The sequence below is a fragment of the Mercenaria mercenaria genome, chromosome 9 (genome assembly GCF_021730395.1).
Source record: "Mercenaria mercenaria strain notata chromosome 9, MADL_Memer_1, whole genome shotgun sequence".
Lineage (NCBI taxonomy): Eukaryota > Metazoa > Mollusca > Bivalvia > Venerida > Veneridae > Mercenaria > Mercenaria mercenaria.
Window position 1 is genome coordinate 69,492,839 of NC_069369.1, and position 15,971 is coordinate 69,508,809.

At 34.3% G+C, this 15,971-nt stretch overlaps 1 protein-coding gene across 14 annotated transcripts in view; it reads left to right on the forward strand.

Moving 5' to 3' along the window:
• Positions 1-15,971, forward strand: part of LOC123547389 (cilia- and flagella-associated protein 43-like) — a 64,971-nt gene that overhangs the window by 4,344 nt on the left and 44,656 nt on the right. For 11 of the 14 annotated variants that reach the window (XM_045334452.2, XM_045334454.2, XM_045334453.2 and 8 more), the window contains exons 5-19: positions 774-812; positions 3,080-3,338; positions 3,767-3,890; positions 4,372-4,454; positions 4,933-5,064; positions 5,722-5,835; positions 6,791-6,871; positions 7,452-7,600; positions 8,387-8,490; positions 9,573-9,587; positions 11,419-11,565; positions 12,729-12,916; positions 13,182-13,328; positions 13,879-14,006; positions 14,867-14,887. In XM_045334452.2, coding sequence (XP_045190387.2) covers positions 774-812; positions 3,080-3,338; positions 3,767-3,890; positions 4,372-4,454; positions 4,933-5,064; positions 5,722-5,835; positions 6,791-6,871; positions 7,452-7,600; positions 8,387-8,490; positions 9,573-9,587; positions 11,419-11,565; positions 12,729-12,916; positions 13,182-13,328; positions 13,879-14,006; positions 14,867-14,887 — 1,731 coding nt within the window. The remainder of the gene's footprint in view (positions 1-773; positions 813-3,079; positions 3,339-3,766; positions 3,891-4,371; positions 4,455-4,932; positions 5,065-5,721; positions 5,836-6,790; positions 6,872-7,451; positions 7,601-8,386; positions 8,491-9,572; positions 9,588-11,418; positions 11,566-12,728; positions 12,917-13,181; positions 13,329-13,878; positions 14,007-14,866; positions 14,888-15,971) is intronic. The other 3 variants (XM_053551662.1, XM_053551661.1, XM_053551663.1) reach the window with 3 other exon arrangements.

Genomic DNA, 15,971 nt, shown 5'->3' on the forward strand with positions numbered 1-15,971 from the left:
ATTAAAGCATATATCCATATTTTTTATATTAAACAAGTTGTACAGCATGATCTTTTATAATATAATACTATTGTCCTTACTTGCTAATACACACCACTTTATTTACTTATTCTCAGAATACTGTTGATAAATAGCAACTGATATACTTATAGGTTATTAGCTAATTTGTATCGGGAAATATGCACAAGTTCTTCAGCGAAAATATTGGGCGACTTTAGGGGCGCAATATTCTTCCGCTGGAGAATGTGCATATTTCCTGTTGCAAAGATAATAACCTTTTTATTACATACGCATCTACAAGTATAAATATTAAGTAAATATCATAAATATGTTCAATAGCATAGGATTGACAATACAAAACTAAATAGAAAAAAATAGTGCAACAACACGCACTGAATTATGTCACGCACCCGATATGAAATTCAGACGTCAGTGTATGGAAAAATATTGACGTTTCCGGTACCAGTGTAACTTAACGGGCAATAGAAACAAGTATGTAATAAGTAATAATATAGATAGTGTGTTTAGCTCAGTTGCCAGCCAAAAGGTCCCATATTTTTGATCAATCATTAGGTCAATGCAAATGCAAATTTTCACTATGACCAACATTGACTAAATAATTGAATCCAAGACATTTTGCTAATCTATGTAGGAAAGTTGTAAATTTCGTACATAATCCTGGTAGGAAAGTGATTGCCTTTTGTATCTGAAATTGTGTATCATGTGGAGTCTGTAAAATGAATAAATATATATACATAAGATAATGTTTTCAGTGTAGTTCAGTTTGGAAAGTTTAACTGGCCATATAACAGGTAAGCTTGGGCACCAAAACCACACATTGTCAAGTTAATTTTCATACCTCTCTTTAAAGAAGAGAGGTATATTTTTTTGCTCATGTTTGTTGGGTTTTTCTGCCTGTTTAGTCAGTCAGAAGACACTTCCATTTCCAATAATAGCTAGAGAATGCTTTAGCCTGCAGTGGTCAAACTTTATAGGATGATTGCCCGCTGTTAAGCAGATGATCCCTATTGTTTTTTTTGAGTAGGTCAGAGGTCAAGGTCACAATAACCTTGAGCTGATCAATAACTAGAGAGCCTCTGTGCTTACAGTGGTCCAACTTCATAGGATGATTGCCTGTATGGCTAGTATACACATCCATATTATTTTTAAAAGAGGTTAAGCTCACAATGACCTTGAGACTGAAAGTGGTTTCTGATTAGTAAGTATAGAATGCTGGGGCTTATAGTAGTTGAACTCCATTGGCTTACTACTTGTCATCAATAGATGACCCTTATGCTTTGGGGGTCATTGAGTCTGAGGGTCAAGGTCATAATTATACAATATAGCTGGTGTATTCAGCTGTACTGCCAGCGTGATAAATTGTGATTTCCAGTCAAATTAATTTAACAGGAAAATGCTTGTTCCTAAAATGGTAAAATATCACTGGATGATTTCCTTTGGTTAGTAGATAAGACATGTAGTTTTTTGGGGTCAGTAAGTCAAAGGTTGAAGTCAGTGACCTCTAGGCTGAAACAGATCCCCAGTCAATAGCTGGAGACTGATCTGGTCTTAGTACTCACAGATTTTATATGATGATCGGCAACAGTCAGTAGATTATTGTTTTTTGGGCTGGTAGGTCAAAGGTAAAAGCCAATGATAAAATGATCTTGTATCGTATAGCTAGGGAATGCTTAACCCTTTTAACATCAAACTTTATAGCATGATTGTCAATGGCGGTATTGTTTTTGTGGTCATTATATCTAGGGTTAAGGTCACAGCATACATGATACAGAAAATTATTCACCCAGTTACCTGCCACCAGATGTCATTGGGGTCATATGTGTTTTACAAACAGCTCTTGCTCAACTTTATATGTCAGTCTTGCAAACTTTTGCTGGTAAAAACTGTGTTCTTTCGGCACCTTTGATTTTGATTATGTGGGTCAATTCACTGCAAGCATTTTATTTTTCTGCTTTTGCTTGAATTATAGTTATTTTCTGTATCACATTCCGTGTCGTAAGGATAGTGTTATTTTTGTTCATAGTCAGTTAACATCATAAAGTTGCATATTTGAGATACATTGTCGTTTTTGATGCTGCTTTGATAAAAGATAGCTTTGGAGCATTATAGATGGATCCAGTATGATCTAGAAAATTTGGAATATTTCACAACGGTGTAGTAGATGATTTATATACATTGCAAGCTAGGAATATGTTGTATTATTTTTCACACACATTGTAATCACACTGCTCAACTTCGTTTATACATTGAATACATATGAGCCGCACCATGAGAAAACCAACATAGTGCATTTGCGACCAGCATGGATCCAGACCAGCCTGCACATCCGCGCAGTCTGGTCAGGATCCATGCTGTTCGCTAACGGTTTCTCTAATTGCAATAGGCTTTGAAAGCGAACAGCATGGATCCTGACCAGACTGCCCGGAGACGCAGACTGGTCTAGATCAATGCTGATCGCAAAGCCACTATGTTGGTTTACTCATGGCGGGGCTCAGTTATGATAGAAAAAAAACACAGTCACAAAAGTAGTGCTTTAGTACCTGTATATTTGATTTAGTTCATGTTGTTGTTTAGTACCTTCGTTTATTATCATTGCTTCCTAGCAATTGCTTAAGATATACATATGTACATGTATATGGCACTTGAGTATTGTAAATTATAGAGTACATAATGATGTTAAATGTTTGTGTCTGTGTTTCAGATTCGGTGTAAGTTTTAAGTATAATTTAATTATGTCAGTGTCTATTTTTGAACTTGTTATTTTTAAACATTTTTATGATGAACTGAAATCAGATTAGTATATTGTCTAATTTTTATGATAGATAGGTTGATATTTATGACTTAACCATATTTCTGACTTCATTCTTTCTGGTGCGATATTTTGATTAATTCTCCATACATTTGCTTTCACATTTCATCCATTAAATTGGCCTGAAATGATGTGCAACATTTTCTGAAAGTAACTTCAGATTATGCAACTTATGTCAGTACTTTGTGACATGCAGGTATAAAGTATAGTCTATACTCATGTTGGTACTACTTGTTTCTCCCTACACAGACGTGTAAGGTTACCTCCCACTGACCCAGATATAGAAGAGGAGGATGAAAGAGACCGTGAAATACCAACCCGCGCATCAACACGCATGACACGGTACACAGTTGATGTCCCAAAGGCTGCTAAGGCAGGACTTGTTGGAGAGATGGCAGAGCAACTTGATGACATTCAAGATCAAACAGACAGAGTGAAACCAGTTTCTCAGATATGGACGCCTATTGGAGACCTTTATATTGGCTGTAAAGGGGGACAACTCATAAAGGTGAGTAATAGAATTATTGGTTTTATAATTTGTCCTGTAGTAGAAGCAACCCCTTCACAGATTTTACAAAAATATCATCTGAAATATTAGTCAGTGTAGCCTTTGATACTATTGTGCTGATTCACTAGATTTTGTTTTCTTCATCTTCTGGCATCATCTTTAGTCAGTTACAAAATATTTTACTTGATCTCATAGAATACTTATCTGATAAGGAATGGTACCACAGAAAATAAAAATGGAAGTCAGAAATGCAGCATTAAATTAGGTGTGCTGTCCTTGTTATTTCTTTTATTACAAAAATAGCATGTATAATTTCAAGATCAAAATCCCCATTTTTTAGTATTGGCAAATGATTCATATAATATTACATGAATTTAGTTGTGTCAAGTATATGTAAGCCAGTTTGTATTAGGCTTTTATGTATTTAGGTTGATGGAGAAACACACAAGGCACAAGTGATTTATTACCCACCAAAGGTGCCGGATACGCCTGGTTCCAGAATGTCCAGTGCTGGTATCCAGCGTGAATCCATGGTTGATATGAAACAGCCAGGTAAAATATTTTTTACCAGTCCCTTTGAATAACTGTATAGTTAACACAGTTGAATAAAATAATTGCATACTGTATATTCCATTTTTAGCTAAACTAAGCCACAGGCTCCCCGTGTCAAAGGTTGAGGTCATAGCTAATGGTCAAATGTTTGGGACATTATGATACACTGATACAGTAGAGCCTGTGTGAATGACACCTTTGGAGAGCAAACACCTCTCTACAATGGCAACTATTTCCTTTCCCAGGAGATGAAATGCTTAGAAAAAATGACCTATTCAGGACAACAGCTTAAAATGTGTATACCAAAACATTCTTGTCTTCCAAGTGGTGTTTGTATTAGGTAGTTTACACTGTATGCAGAGACGATAGTTTTTTTTATAACAACTGTTTTAGGGAGTTGGTACTGTATGTACCGTCTATCGCTTTTCATAACAATTATTTGTATTGGGTAATGTATTTTATATTTATTTTTCCATTTCAGTTGAAGATGTGAGCGATATGCTACTTGAAGGAAGTGTCAACTGTATTGGCCTTCACAAGCGAGGTTTATATTGTGCTGGCACAGTAAGAAATATTTTCTTTTCTAATCCTTTAACTGGACGCAGCACATAAATCAAGACATGCCACATTATAAAATCTTTTTTGTCTTACTGAAATTACCATTTTCTATTTGATACAGTATTGTCTATTTTTATAAATCAAAACTTTCAAAAATGTTTAATTTTGGAGAAATTTAATCAAACTTGCAAGTATATATATGTATACATGTATATATTTATTATGGTATGATGGCTGATTTCTGCCATTTCGTTCTGGCATGTTGGTACATTGAAGAGTGGAAATTTTGCCAGAACAACAAATTAGCACACCTATACAACAAGACTTTATTTGCCATATCAAAGCACTTGTCTTTCTGTCATATGGATACACTTCAGAGCACTAACACTCAAGAATGACTGATGGCACAAATCAGCCACCATAATTACGGTAACCTTACAGTATTTCCATGATGTACTGAATGTATATAAATTTATTATTGTAGGATGGCACAGTGAGGTTAGTGGATGTAAAATCGAGTGATGTGAATATTATAGAGAAATGTCACATTGGTGTACCTGTCACATCTATGGCCTTTTCTCCAAGTTACAGACATTTAGTTCTTGGTTCTTCTCATGTAAGTATCCAAATATCCTTTGGGTGAAATTCCACAGAGACTAATTGTTGGCTTAATTAAAAATGAAATTTTAAATGCTGTTGTTAATTAGATAGAGGGAGAGGATTTTTTATCACATATTATACAACCCTCTGTCCCAAATGAGCAGCATTCAGAAAAAGAGGCATGTTCATGCATATAGGTGCCCAATTATTATATTTTTAATTTCATATGTGAATATGGCTATAAATCAAATTTCTGATGAATCAGTTTTAACAAGTGTGTTCGGTGAGGAGTCAGTTATTAGGGGGAATACATTATAATTGCTAAAAACACAAACAAATTTTTAGGCATAAAATTTTGTGGTTTTACTCGGCATTGATAATTTGTGAAATTGTAAATTGATGGGTTACAAAGTTAAAGGTTAAAATAAGTGGGTATTTGTTTGTTAAGAATTAATTTGACATGATAATAGAATCTACGAAAAATAGCCATAATGAATAAAGTGGATTTCGCAGTACTAGTTGATTTAGGATAGCATGTTTATGTTTGCGACAGTGCCTGAAGTAAGAATCAGCTGGAAAAAAAACATGGTTAAGGGTTCAAACTATACATAATTTCCATTTTGATTTTAGATTTTTGATGAATGTTTATCATGATTTACGTGCATGTTTGTAGGGAACATTACATTTGTATGAACCTGGAGCCCCAGATAGTCTGAAACTTCTCAAAGATCTTCATCATGGTCTTTTTGTGGGAATATCTTGTCTGCCAGGGAATGAACACTGTGTGGTAAGTTTACATCTACTGATCTGTTTTTGCAAAATAAATTGGTATGAAATGAAAACAGCTGTTTGATACTTCCATGAGTTAGAATATTTTGTACAGGTGAAAATGGATTTAAAAGAAAAATGTCTGGTGTTTGGTGAAGTTTGTGATTAGTGTTGTTATTCATAATATCTTCATAATTTTATCAAGCTCAGACCTGGCTCCAAGTGGTTGCAGAAATGCTACTGGTAGACTTGGCCTCTTCAACTTCAGACTTGAACTAAAATAATTTTATTTACATGTGCTGTTCTTACGCATTATGGCGAACAAAAAATCACCATTGCATATAATACGTTGAATGTCCTTAAGTAACTATGATTCATTGAATTTCAAGAATTTATAACCTAAGTTCGACTCGTGCATCTGTGCATGGTTTTGTAATGATATTCAACTTAGGGGGCCTCCATAGTCGAGTGGCTAATGTTGCTGACTTCAAATCACTTGCCCCTTATTGATGTGGGTTCAAGCCTTGGGGCCTAGAATTCTTCATGCGTAGAAGCCATCTAGATGGCATACGGAAGGTTGGTGTTTCTAGCCAGGTGCACATTAATGATGAAATTATGCCCGAAGGGGCACTTTAGGTCTTCCTCCAACATGAAAAGCTGGAAAGTCGCCATATGACCTATAATTGTGTCAGTGTGATGTTAAACCCAACAAAAAAGTTCTGATCAGTACGTGTCCATTGTATACAATATGAACATGTTAAATCAGCATTATTTTCTTGAAGAAGGTTCTGGTGGTAGGTGTTTTTGATGTGTAATTTTTCAAGTTATTGCTAAAATACATGTTGCTTTCACCGGACAGTTTCTCTTAGAGCCAGCAACTATTGTCTTGAGTGTCTAAGCATTCAACTTCCTGTTATTCGAATTCAAAGTCATTTTTCCTCCTATGTGATTTATGTATATTTGATGTTTTACAGACTGCCAGAGAGGGTGGAGAGTTACAAGTGTGGTCTATTGACAAGGGACATCTTGTGTCTTCTTACAACGTTGGAGTGCCTGTAAGGATTTTCATGGCTAATGTTTTATTATCATGATTTTGTGAGCATTTCCTAGTTTACCAAAGGAATTAGAAATTTAAGTGCCCTTTTTCCTGACTTAAGAAAATATTGATCTGATCTGATTTATTGTGCGACTTATTGACTACACAGGTCCATTTCAGGATTACTTTGTCACCTTAATTCTAGAAGCGTATAACTTCGTTTTTTTCATTTTGAGAAAAATGCATTTAGAGATCTGACTGGAACATAAAATGGGTGAGTTAAGACGTTTGTGGCACAGCGATTCACCCTCCTCTTGTTAGAGCTACATGAATTATAAGTTATTGCATGTTGTTAAGCGTTTGGAGACGAATCCAACGATACCAACCACTCCATTTTGTCAAAAATGACGTTATATGCTTCTGGAGTTAAGGTGACAACTTCGCAAAATTATAGATATGGTTGAGGATTACTCACATGGGCATGCTGTCTTTTAACAATTAAAATGTCCGAGACTGTCAAACTTTATAGCCTGCCTTCATCAGATTGACAGAGTCAGTTGAGATATTGCATAGTGTATCTATGGTTGTTTTGTCTCCAGGTGTTCTCCATAGCATGCAGTCCAATGCTACATGTGTGTGCATTAGGGACGGCTGGAGGTTTTATCTACTATCTGGACCTGACCAACGTGGAGGAGCCAAGGCTCATACAAGGGGTCAAGGTCTATGAGGGGCCTGTCATGCAACTTGTGTATGTACATTTTAGATACTTAAAATCTATCGGTTATAAATGTTTAAAAACAAAGTATTGTGTTAACTTTATGATACAAAATTCCCAAAATTAGTTTGATATCTAATTATTTGCCAGCTTTTAATGTTGTGAAATATTTGTTAGATATCACAATGTTTTAAAATATTTAGATAATAAAATAAATGCTCTAAGACATTTACTGGTAAGTATTTACTTTATATGCAACAACTGGTAGTTTTTCTAAATAGATACATACATCATTGACCTCTGTGGCTCAGTTATGAAAGAAACAAAGAATATATTAACTTTTTAGATAAATACACAGAAATAAGAAAACCTGTTTCGTAAACAAAACTATAAATTGGCAGAATACTACTATATGAATAATTGCTTAAATAAATGTTTTCACCGTCTTAAACAGAGGTTCTTGTCTATGAAATGTATAACGCCCCATAAACCTATTTCAGACCTGTGAAGGCTGTTCTGCTGTAGGAGTTTACGAAGTTAGGAAATGACCAAACATTTATGATTATATATATTTTAACTTTTCCTGTGTCATTTCTGAGATTAAGCCTGTTAAAATAAATATTTTAAAGGTAATAACCATAAATTTCATAAAAAGTAAGGCAGTTTTTTTAAAGATAAATTTTTCTGTTTTCCTTTCAAATGTTTAAGGAAGAAACCCTATAAAAGTGCCATTGAAAATGATTTTTATGACATTTTCTGTGTATTGACCTTTTATATTATTCATTTGGTGTGTTAATTATGATTTTGGATTTTGGACAGGTACCAAGATGAAGGAAGATACCTTCTATCAGCATCAGAGGAGGGCCATATTTTCATCATTGATGGACGAGCTACCGAGAATTTCAAACCTCTAGCTCACACAGGTACCCTTCTGTTCATTTCTAAAATAATTACATGACATTTTTTCACATATGATTGAAAAGTAGCTCATGTTGGTAGAGATATTTAGTTCTCATGTTTATGTTTTGATTTTTTTTTAGAAGTTGAAAATTAATCAGATTTCACTTTTACTGTAAACAGGGTTTGCACAGACTTGGAAAAAGTCATGAACAATTTTTTTTTCTGGAAAAAATATAGAAATTGAGATTTGCAAGTTTTGTTTCAGAAAAGTCAGGAGATGTTCTCAAAAAATTGCTTTGAATTTTATAATTCAGTTGACAGCAACTGATGAAAAAGTAAAAAAGCAGTAACTTCAAAGGAAACATTGCAAAATGCAGATATTGTAATCTTAAATGCAGTATGAAATGCCATATGTACAAATTTGAATAAGTTTTGATGTGTGACAAAGGAGCGGTTGGAGGCTTGGGTGGTGGGGTGGGGCAAGATTAGAATGAGACACTGTTTCTATTTTCCAGTTGTTGTTTTTTTTTTTTTTTTTTTCATTTTAAGCTCCACATCTTTCTGTTAAATGTTAAGGAAAACTTTAAAAAAAAATGTCTTGGAAAAATTTAAGAATTTTGTCAGTTTAAGACTGTGTGAACCATATTATATAAAGAAAAATTCTTTATATGAGCCATGCCATGGGAAAACAAACATAGTGGCTTTGCGACCAGCATGGATCCAGACCAGCCTGCGCATCCGTGCAGTCTGGTCAGGATCCATGCTGTTCGCTAACAGTTTCTCCAATTCCAATAGGCTTTAAAAGCGAACAGCATGGAGCCTGACCAGACTGCGCGGATGCGCAGGCTGGTCTGGATCCATGCTGGTCGCAAAGCCACTATGTTGGTTTTCTCATGGCACGGCTCATATATGATAGCTTGAAATGTACTCAACCATTGATTGACCTGTTTATAAGTTGTGAATTAAATGTAATGTTTTCATTTTATGAACATTTATAATTTTTTCATTGCTGTACACAGGTTTGTGAATTTTTCTCGGGTGAAAAGGCAAATCTTACAGCTGTTTACATAAAATTTATAATAGTAATGACTATGAATATTTGCAGAGACGTGTATGGAAGGTAGATATTGTATAATGTATAGTCTCAACTAATGTTGATTTACTAAACATAAATGTACTAAGTTGATAATGCAACTTTCTGTAAAATTCTGTGATGAAATATGCTATATGCTTTGTGTGTTACTGATAAACTGCATTTTACTACTTGTTGAAATATGATTTAATTTTGTCCTATGTTTGCACCATACTTCCAAAATTATTTTACTGTATTACACAGTTGAAATTCGATATTTTGAACTTGCTTATCTCAGAATTTTGGCTACCTTGAAGATCTTTTCAAGTCCCATCCCCTAAAAATATATATGCGCAAAATATCATTTTAAGCTGAGTTTCAGTTGTTGCAAGGTAAAACTTGATTTATTGGAACTCAAGATACCGATTTTCAACTGTAGTTTGTATGTGATAGAGGGCTTTTTGGAAAATATATGTACAGTATAACTGTGAAACCATCTATTTTTGTTGGGGACTAATTTCAAGGTTCTGTCAGTCCACAAAATTATGTCCCAATGAGCAAGTAAAATCCTGTTGCTTTCATGTCAAAAGTACGAACTCCTCGAATTCATATCCTCACAAATAGCTGATTTATTTTTGAAAATTGAAACTCCCATATCTACAATATATAACTACCTCTCTTCTTTTTGCACATAAAATATAGGCTTTAGGTTTCAAAATTTTCATTATTTGATATACATGTATAGGTATTTTTGATAAATTGTACTCAGAATAAGAATTCATTATTACGTAATAAGCAGTTTGTTGGAAGTATGGTACAAGTGGACAATATTGTTTGTGTTTCTGTGGTTCATCAAGCTTTAAATGTAATATAACCATTCTGATAATTTTGTCAGTAATGAGTGACTTTAGTTCAACATTGTTGTAACATATATCATTATTTGAAATAAGATAATTGTTTAGGTTGTGTTTTGAGCTGAACATCGCAATATATATACATTCATTACTATGCTGCAATTTAATTTAGGGAATAAAATGTTTTGTGCATATAGTTTTTGATGAAGATACTTTAAAAAAACTGCTGTTGTCATTTTCTGGATGTAACTTTATTAATGCTATTTCGTTTCTGCTACTAAAAGTTTATTAACACAATACGGCTACTTTGATTAACATAGTTTGTTGGTGTTGACAACAAGTACTATAGAAATCTGATTTCCTATTTGACAAATGATGCTGAATGAGGGACCTTTGAAATAAGAAGTAGAATATGTTCTCTTGCCTTCCTGTGGTTTATAAAAGCACTATATCCCTACAGCAAAATCCCATAGTTTGTAGTTCCCCACCAATGTATGTGTTGTACATACATGTATATGGTTAATTTTACTACACTGGTGTTTTTGAGTACTGTTAATAGGACATTAAGAAGTTTGCATATGCATTCATATCTTTTTAGCAATATTGTTTACATTAATTGAAGGAAGAGTTCTTATATTTTATGTAAACTGAAGTCTTGATGAATGCTTATTGGAATACAAACAAGCACTTGCACCAATTGAATAAAATCATTACTCACAAAAGGTTCGACAATTGTATATACATGCTGGTATAAAAAGGGAACTATTCTGTCATTTATAAGGTTAGATATCATTACAATATTTGGAATCAGTGATAGTGTGAGCAGAATGATGCTGAAAACAAGTTGTTTTTTTTTCAGTGAATTCAGATCAAAAGAAATACAAATGCACCCTGGTGTTTTGGCATTTTTCACTTACAATACCTACTAGTAGATGCTTAAACACCAATAGACAATTCTTTTTTTCTTTGTTATATTAATGGTAACAGTGCAATTAAAGATAAATATTTTACTATAATATATTCAGATGCCAAAGGTGAGATACAGGCTGTTACGACATACACGGATGCCAAGAATACAATGAGCGTGGTTGTTACCCATAATACCTCTGGCAACAAACGTATGGGAGCCAACTGTCTCACAACATTTGAGGTTTCTGATGATGTAATGAGAGGTAAGGATTTAACTGAAAAAATTGATCCTTTTTTACCTTAATTTTTTGTTCTCATTTGTCAGTTGCTCTGTCATTGTCCATAGATTCTGATGTTCAACTGACAACTTCCCATCATGAACAGGGGTAGATACGAGTGACTTTAGACATATGTTTTCTCCTGTCGTATTGCCATAAATTGCTAAGGACAGGGCCTTCAAATGACTTCTAGGTTTTCGACTCTCTTCTTAACTAACATGCAGAGGAGTAGATTTGTATTTCATTGATTTTAAATAACTTTGTGAAATATACAATAATTTTGAAATTTTAACTTGAGGATTCCGTTTTTTATTGGATGTTTTACTCTGCTCTCAATAAAAAAGAAAAGCTGACTGCTTAAAAATTTGGTAAAAGGCAATGCAGATTATTATGTCATTTGTGCTGTTTTAATGTCTTTCATGACACAAAGAATTTGTATATTTACTGCATTCATGTGGATTCTTAAAAATATGGTAAGAAATTATGTTGTAAATTTTTATGAGAGATATATTCATGTTTATATATAATTTTAAGCAACATGAAACTTCTGTTCCATGTTTACTAGTCTCCATGGGTGAATACAATATGAACAAGATGTAACCTCTAATACAATGGATAGCCAGATTATTTTGTTTCCTCCAGTTGTGAAGAGTGAAACATAATTACATATGCATATTTATTATTACACAATTTTGTGCAGCCTTAAATTGATAGATATAATACAGCTTAAATCTGTAGATACTGGTACATTTATTTTGAAAGCAACAAAATTAAGTGATTGGTGTTAGAATTAGAATCAGGCATCCTAAAAATAATAATTGAGCCGCGCCATGAGAAAACCAACATAGTGGCTTTGCGACCAGCATGGATCCAGACCAGCCTGCGCATCCGCGCAGTCTGGTCAGGCTCCATGCTGTTCGCTTTTAAAGCCTATTGGAATTGGAGAAACTATTAGCGAACAGCATGGATCCTGACCAGACTGCGCGGATGCGCAGGCTGGTCTGGATCCATGCTGGTCGCATACCCACTATGTTGGTTTTCCCGTGGCACGGCTCATATTACTTTGATATTTTGGGGATTCGCAATGCTGGAGAGAAAACAAATAATATTTTAATCTAGGCTTAATATACCTAATATTTATTTTACAGATTTGAGATATAACTGCAACAGTTTGAAATATGATTTTAAAGACAAGTCAATAAAGAAGGTATCAGTGAAGCTAGCTGTACCTTCTTATGGTGCCGCCATATCAGAGGGAAACACCATGTTCACAATGGCACAAAACAACAAAGCTGTACAACAACATACACTGCCACGTCTAGAGGAACTACCTAAGGTCCGTAATATCGTACACAGTTTTGATTCAAACCTGACAAAGTAGCCATTTTTTGCAGTTAAAGCCATTTCATATAATAATATTATAATCATGACCTGTCCCATATTTTTGGGTATTTTTTGCATATTTTATCATTTTCCTCTCTACATGGATCAAACTTTAAGTTCTTGATTAATGCCATTAAGTCATTATATTACCTTAGAGTTAATTTACCTTTTCCCCTTATAACAAACCAGTAAGTCCAGTTACATCCTGTCTTCTTCAGGACTTGCGTAAGTTCCGCCTGGAACCTGTATCAGAATTTCAAGGTCATCAGCTGCCCGGAGGAAGAGTGCTGTTGTCACCACATCACAAATGGCTGGCTACTTACGGTGCTGATGGTTCTGTGCTCCTTAGAACTATTGGACAAATGGTAAGGTTTTTTATCTAGAATAATCTAAAAAAACTATTAAGTTGTAGTTGAAATTGCATGTGTCAGCTTCTTTTGGGCTTTTTTTAAGTCTAAAACTTAGAATATTAGCATAAACTGAGTCAAAGTTTCTGAAATTTAAACTTCTGACAAAGATTGATATTAATTAAGCAGTTATAAAAATGCAGCTCACAATTCAGTCTTTGATAGAAGATGAACATACAGTCATGGCATACTACTTTAAATGATATCCATTGCCTATCTTGCAAAGTAAAAACACTTCCAGTTTTTTACACAATACACAATTTTACTCTGTTTAGCTACATATGTACTATTTTAAGCCTTATGCAAGTATTTTTGATACATATAAACATGTTAATTTTATGTTTATATAAAGTGAGTGCAATAATTGTTCGTATTTTCAAAGATGAAATTTGATTCTGATATACCTTTAAAATAGATATTCACTAATTTCTGAAACCAGAAGGACAATATACATGTACCTAATAAAAATGTACTGATATATTAAGGAAAGAACTTGTTTGATTTCCAGGACAAAACAGTGTGTATTACCCCGCATGATTATAGAATAGGTGGAGTAAAATGTATGGCTTTTGGCGAGGACAGTCAAAATATATTCACCACAGGATATGATGGTGTGCTGACATGCTACTCCTGGAAGTAAGTATTATATTTTGATAAATTCTCCCAAAAAGTAAGTGTTGTCAAGGGCTTAACTGAAATCTGTTATAAGTTGTTCCTCAAGTTCATTGAGGTTCCAGTTTTCCACTCAGCAATCAGTATAAGCAGGTAGGTTATAAGTCCATGGATTTTTGGATTTCTGTCATTTCCATGGTCCCAGGAATAATTTCGGTTAAGGTTGATATAAAACTAGGGTGGATGCAGATGGCCATTATTTCCCAAGGATACACATTCAGAATGTACTTGTGAAGACTAAGGGGCCTCCATGGCCGGGTGGTTAAGGTCGCTGACTTCAAATCACTTGCCCCTCACCGATGTGGGTTCGAGCCTCACTCGGGGTGTTGAATTCTTCATGTGAGGAAGCTATCCAGCTGGCTTACGGATGGTCGGTGGTTCTACCCAGGTACCCGCTCGTGATGAAATAATGCCTGGAGGGGCACCTGGGGTCTTCCTCCACCATCAAAGCTGGAAAGTCGCTGTATGACCCAACAACAACAACAACTTGTGAAGACTAAGTCTTAAGTTTAAAACATGTAGATAAACATTTAGTGAACTGTTGTATTAAATATTTCTGACAATTTTTGGCAGATGCTTGTGAAAGATTTTTCAATACATAGGCATCCCAAGAGACGTCTAGTTTTGCTATTCAGCAAAAAACTGTAAGCTTAAAACAGTAATGTGACTAAAAAAGTCACACAATACACAACAGTTTTTGCAATAAGTCACTTGCCTTAGAACATTGGAAATTTGGGCAGTTGCCATTGAAATAGGTTATACTGTATGGTAATGAGACAGAATAAATAGAATTAAAACAACTTTTAAATATTGACTGTTGTTAGTCCACCTTTAACTGGAAGGAGGTAAGTGTATTGAAGCATTCTGACAAAAGCTTTTTTACAAAACTAATTTATTTTGATTATTTTTTCTGAGCTCATTTGATAAGCCTGCTTAGATTTGTGCATTTCTCCAGTCTTAAAGCTGCTGTGATGTAAAAATGCATGCATTTATAAAATAAAATACTTGCAAATAATGTTTTAATACTTTACATTTTGAAATTTCCTGCTAAATAAATTTGTCTTGCTGTATCTTTTCTAATTTTACTAATTTCTGTAGTTTTTCTCATCTCTTTCTAATTTTCAGCTGTCTTACATATTAATTATTTCATAGTTAAACAAATCTTAGGACCTAGTTAAATCTAAATCTAAAAGAAAACATAAAAATAAAAAAAAGTGTCTGTTCTTTCCCTAGTTGGCTGTGTTTTCAGCTGGTACATGTATATTACATGTATATTATGAGTTAAATACCAAATCTTTCATATACACTGGGACAGAGTTACAACCATTGGTAATTTTAACTGAACTTTTTGGTCTTTTTTGATTTAAAGTTTAATTTTGTATTAATTATTGTCTTTTTGACATTTTCAGTAAATCAGAATCATTGTGTCTTCTTTGAATTATGACCAAACTTTTTAGGAAAAATCAGTAGTTCATAATTATAAGTAACCTATTGTGCACATTATGGTCATCAGATCACTACACAGTCTAAATATAGAAAGCATAATTCAGCATATGAGCCGTGCCATGAGAAAACCAACATAGTGGGTGTGCAACCAGCATGGATCCAGACCAGCCTGCGCATCCGCGCAGTCTGGTCAGGCTCCATGCTGTTCGCTTTTAAAGCCTATTGGAATTGGAGAAACTGTTAGCGAACAGCATGGATCCTGACCAGACTGCGCGGATGCGCAGGCTGGTCTGGATCTATGCTGGTCGCAAACCCACTATGTTGGTTTTCTCATGGCACGGCTCAATTATGAAAATACGTTTCATAATTATCCTAAAGAAGTTGGATCTGGATGTCATCTACTAACAAACGCCAGTCTCTCACACAATCAACAATGACTAGAAAAATTGTTGGACTTTTTACTTAAAACCTAAAACATTAATT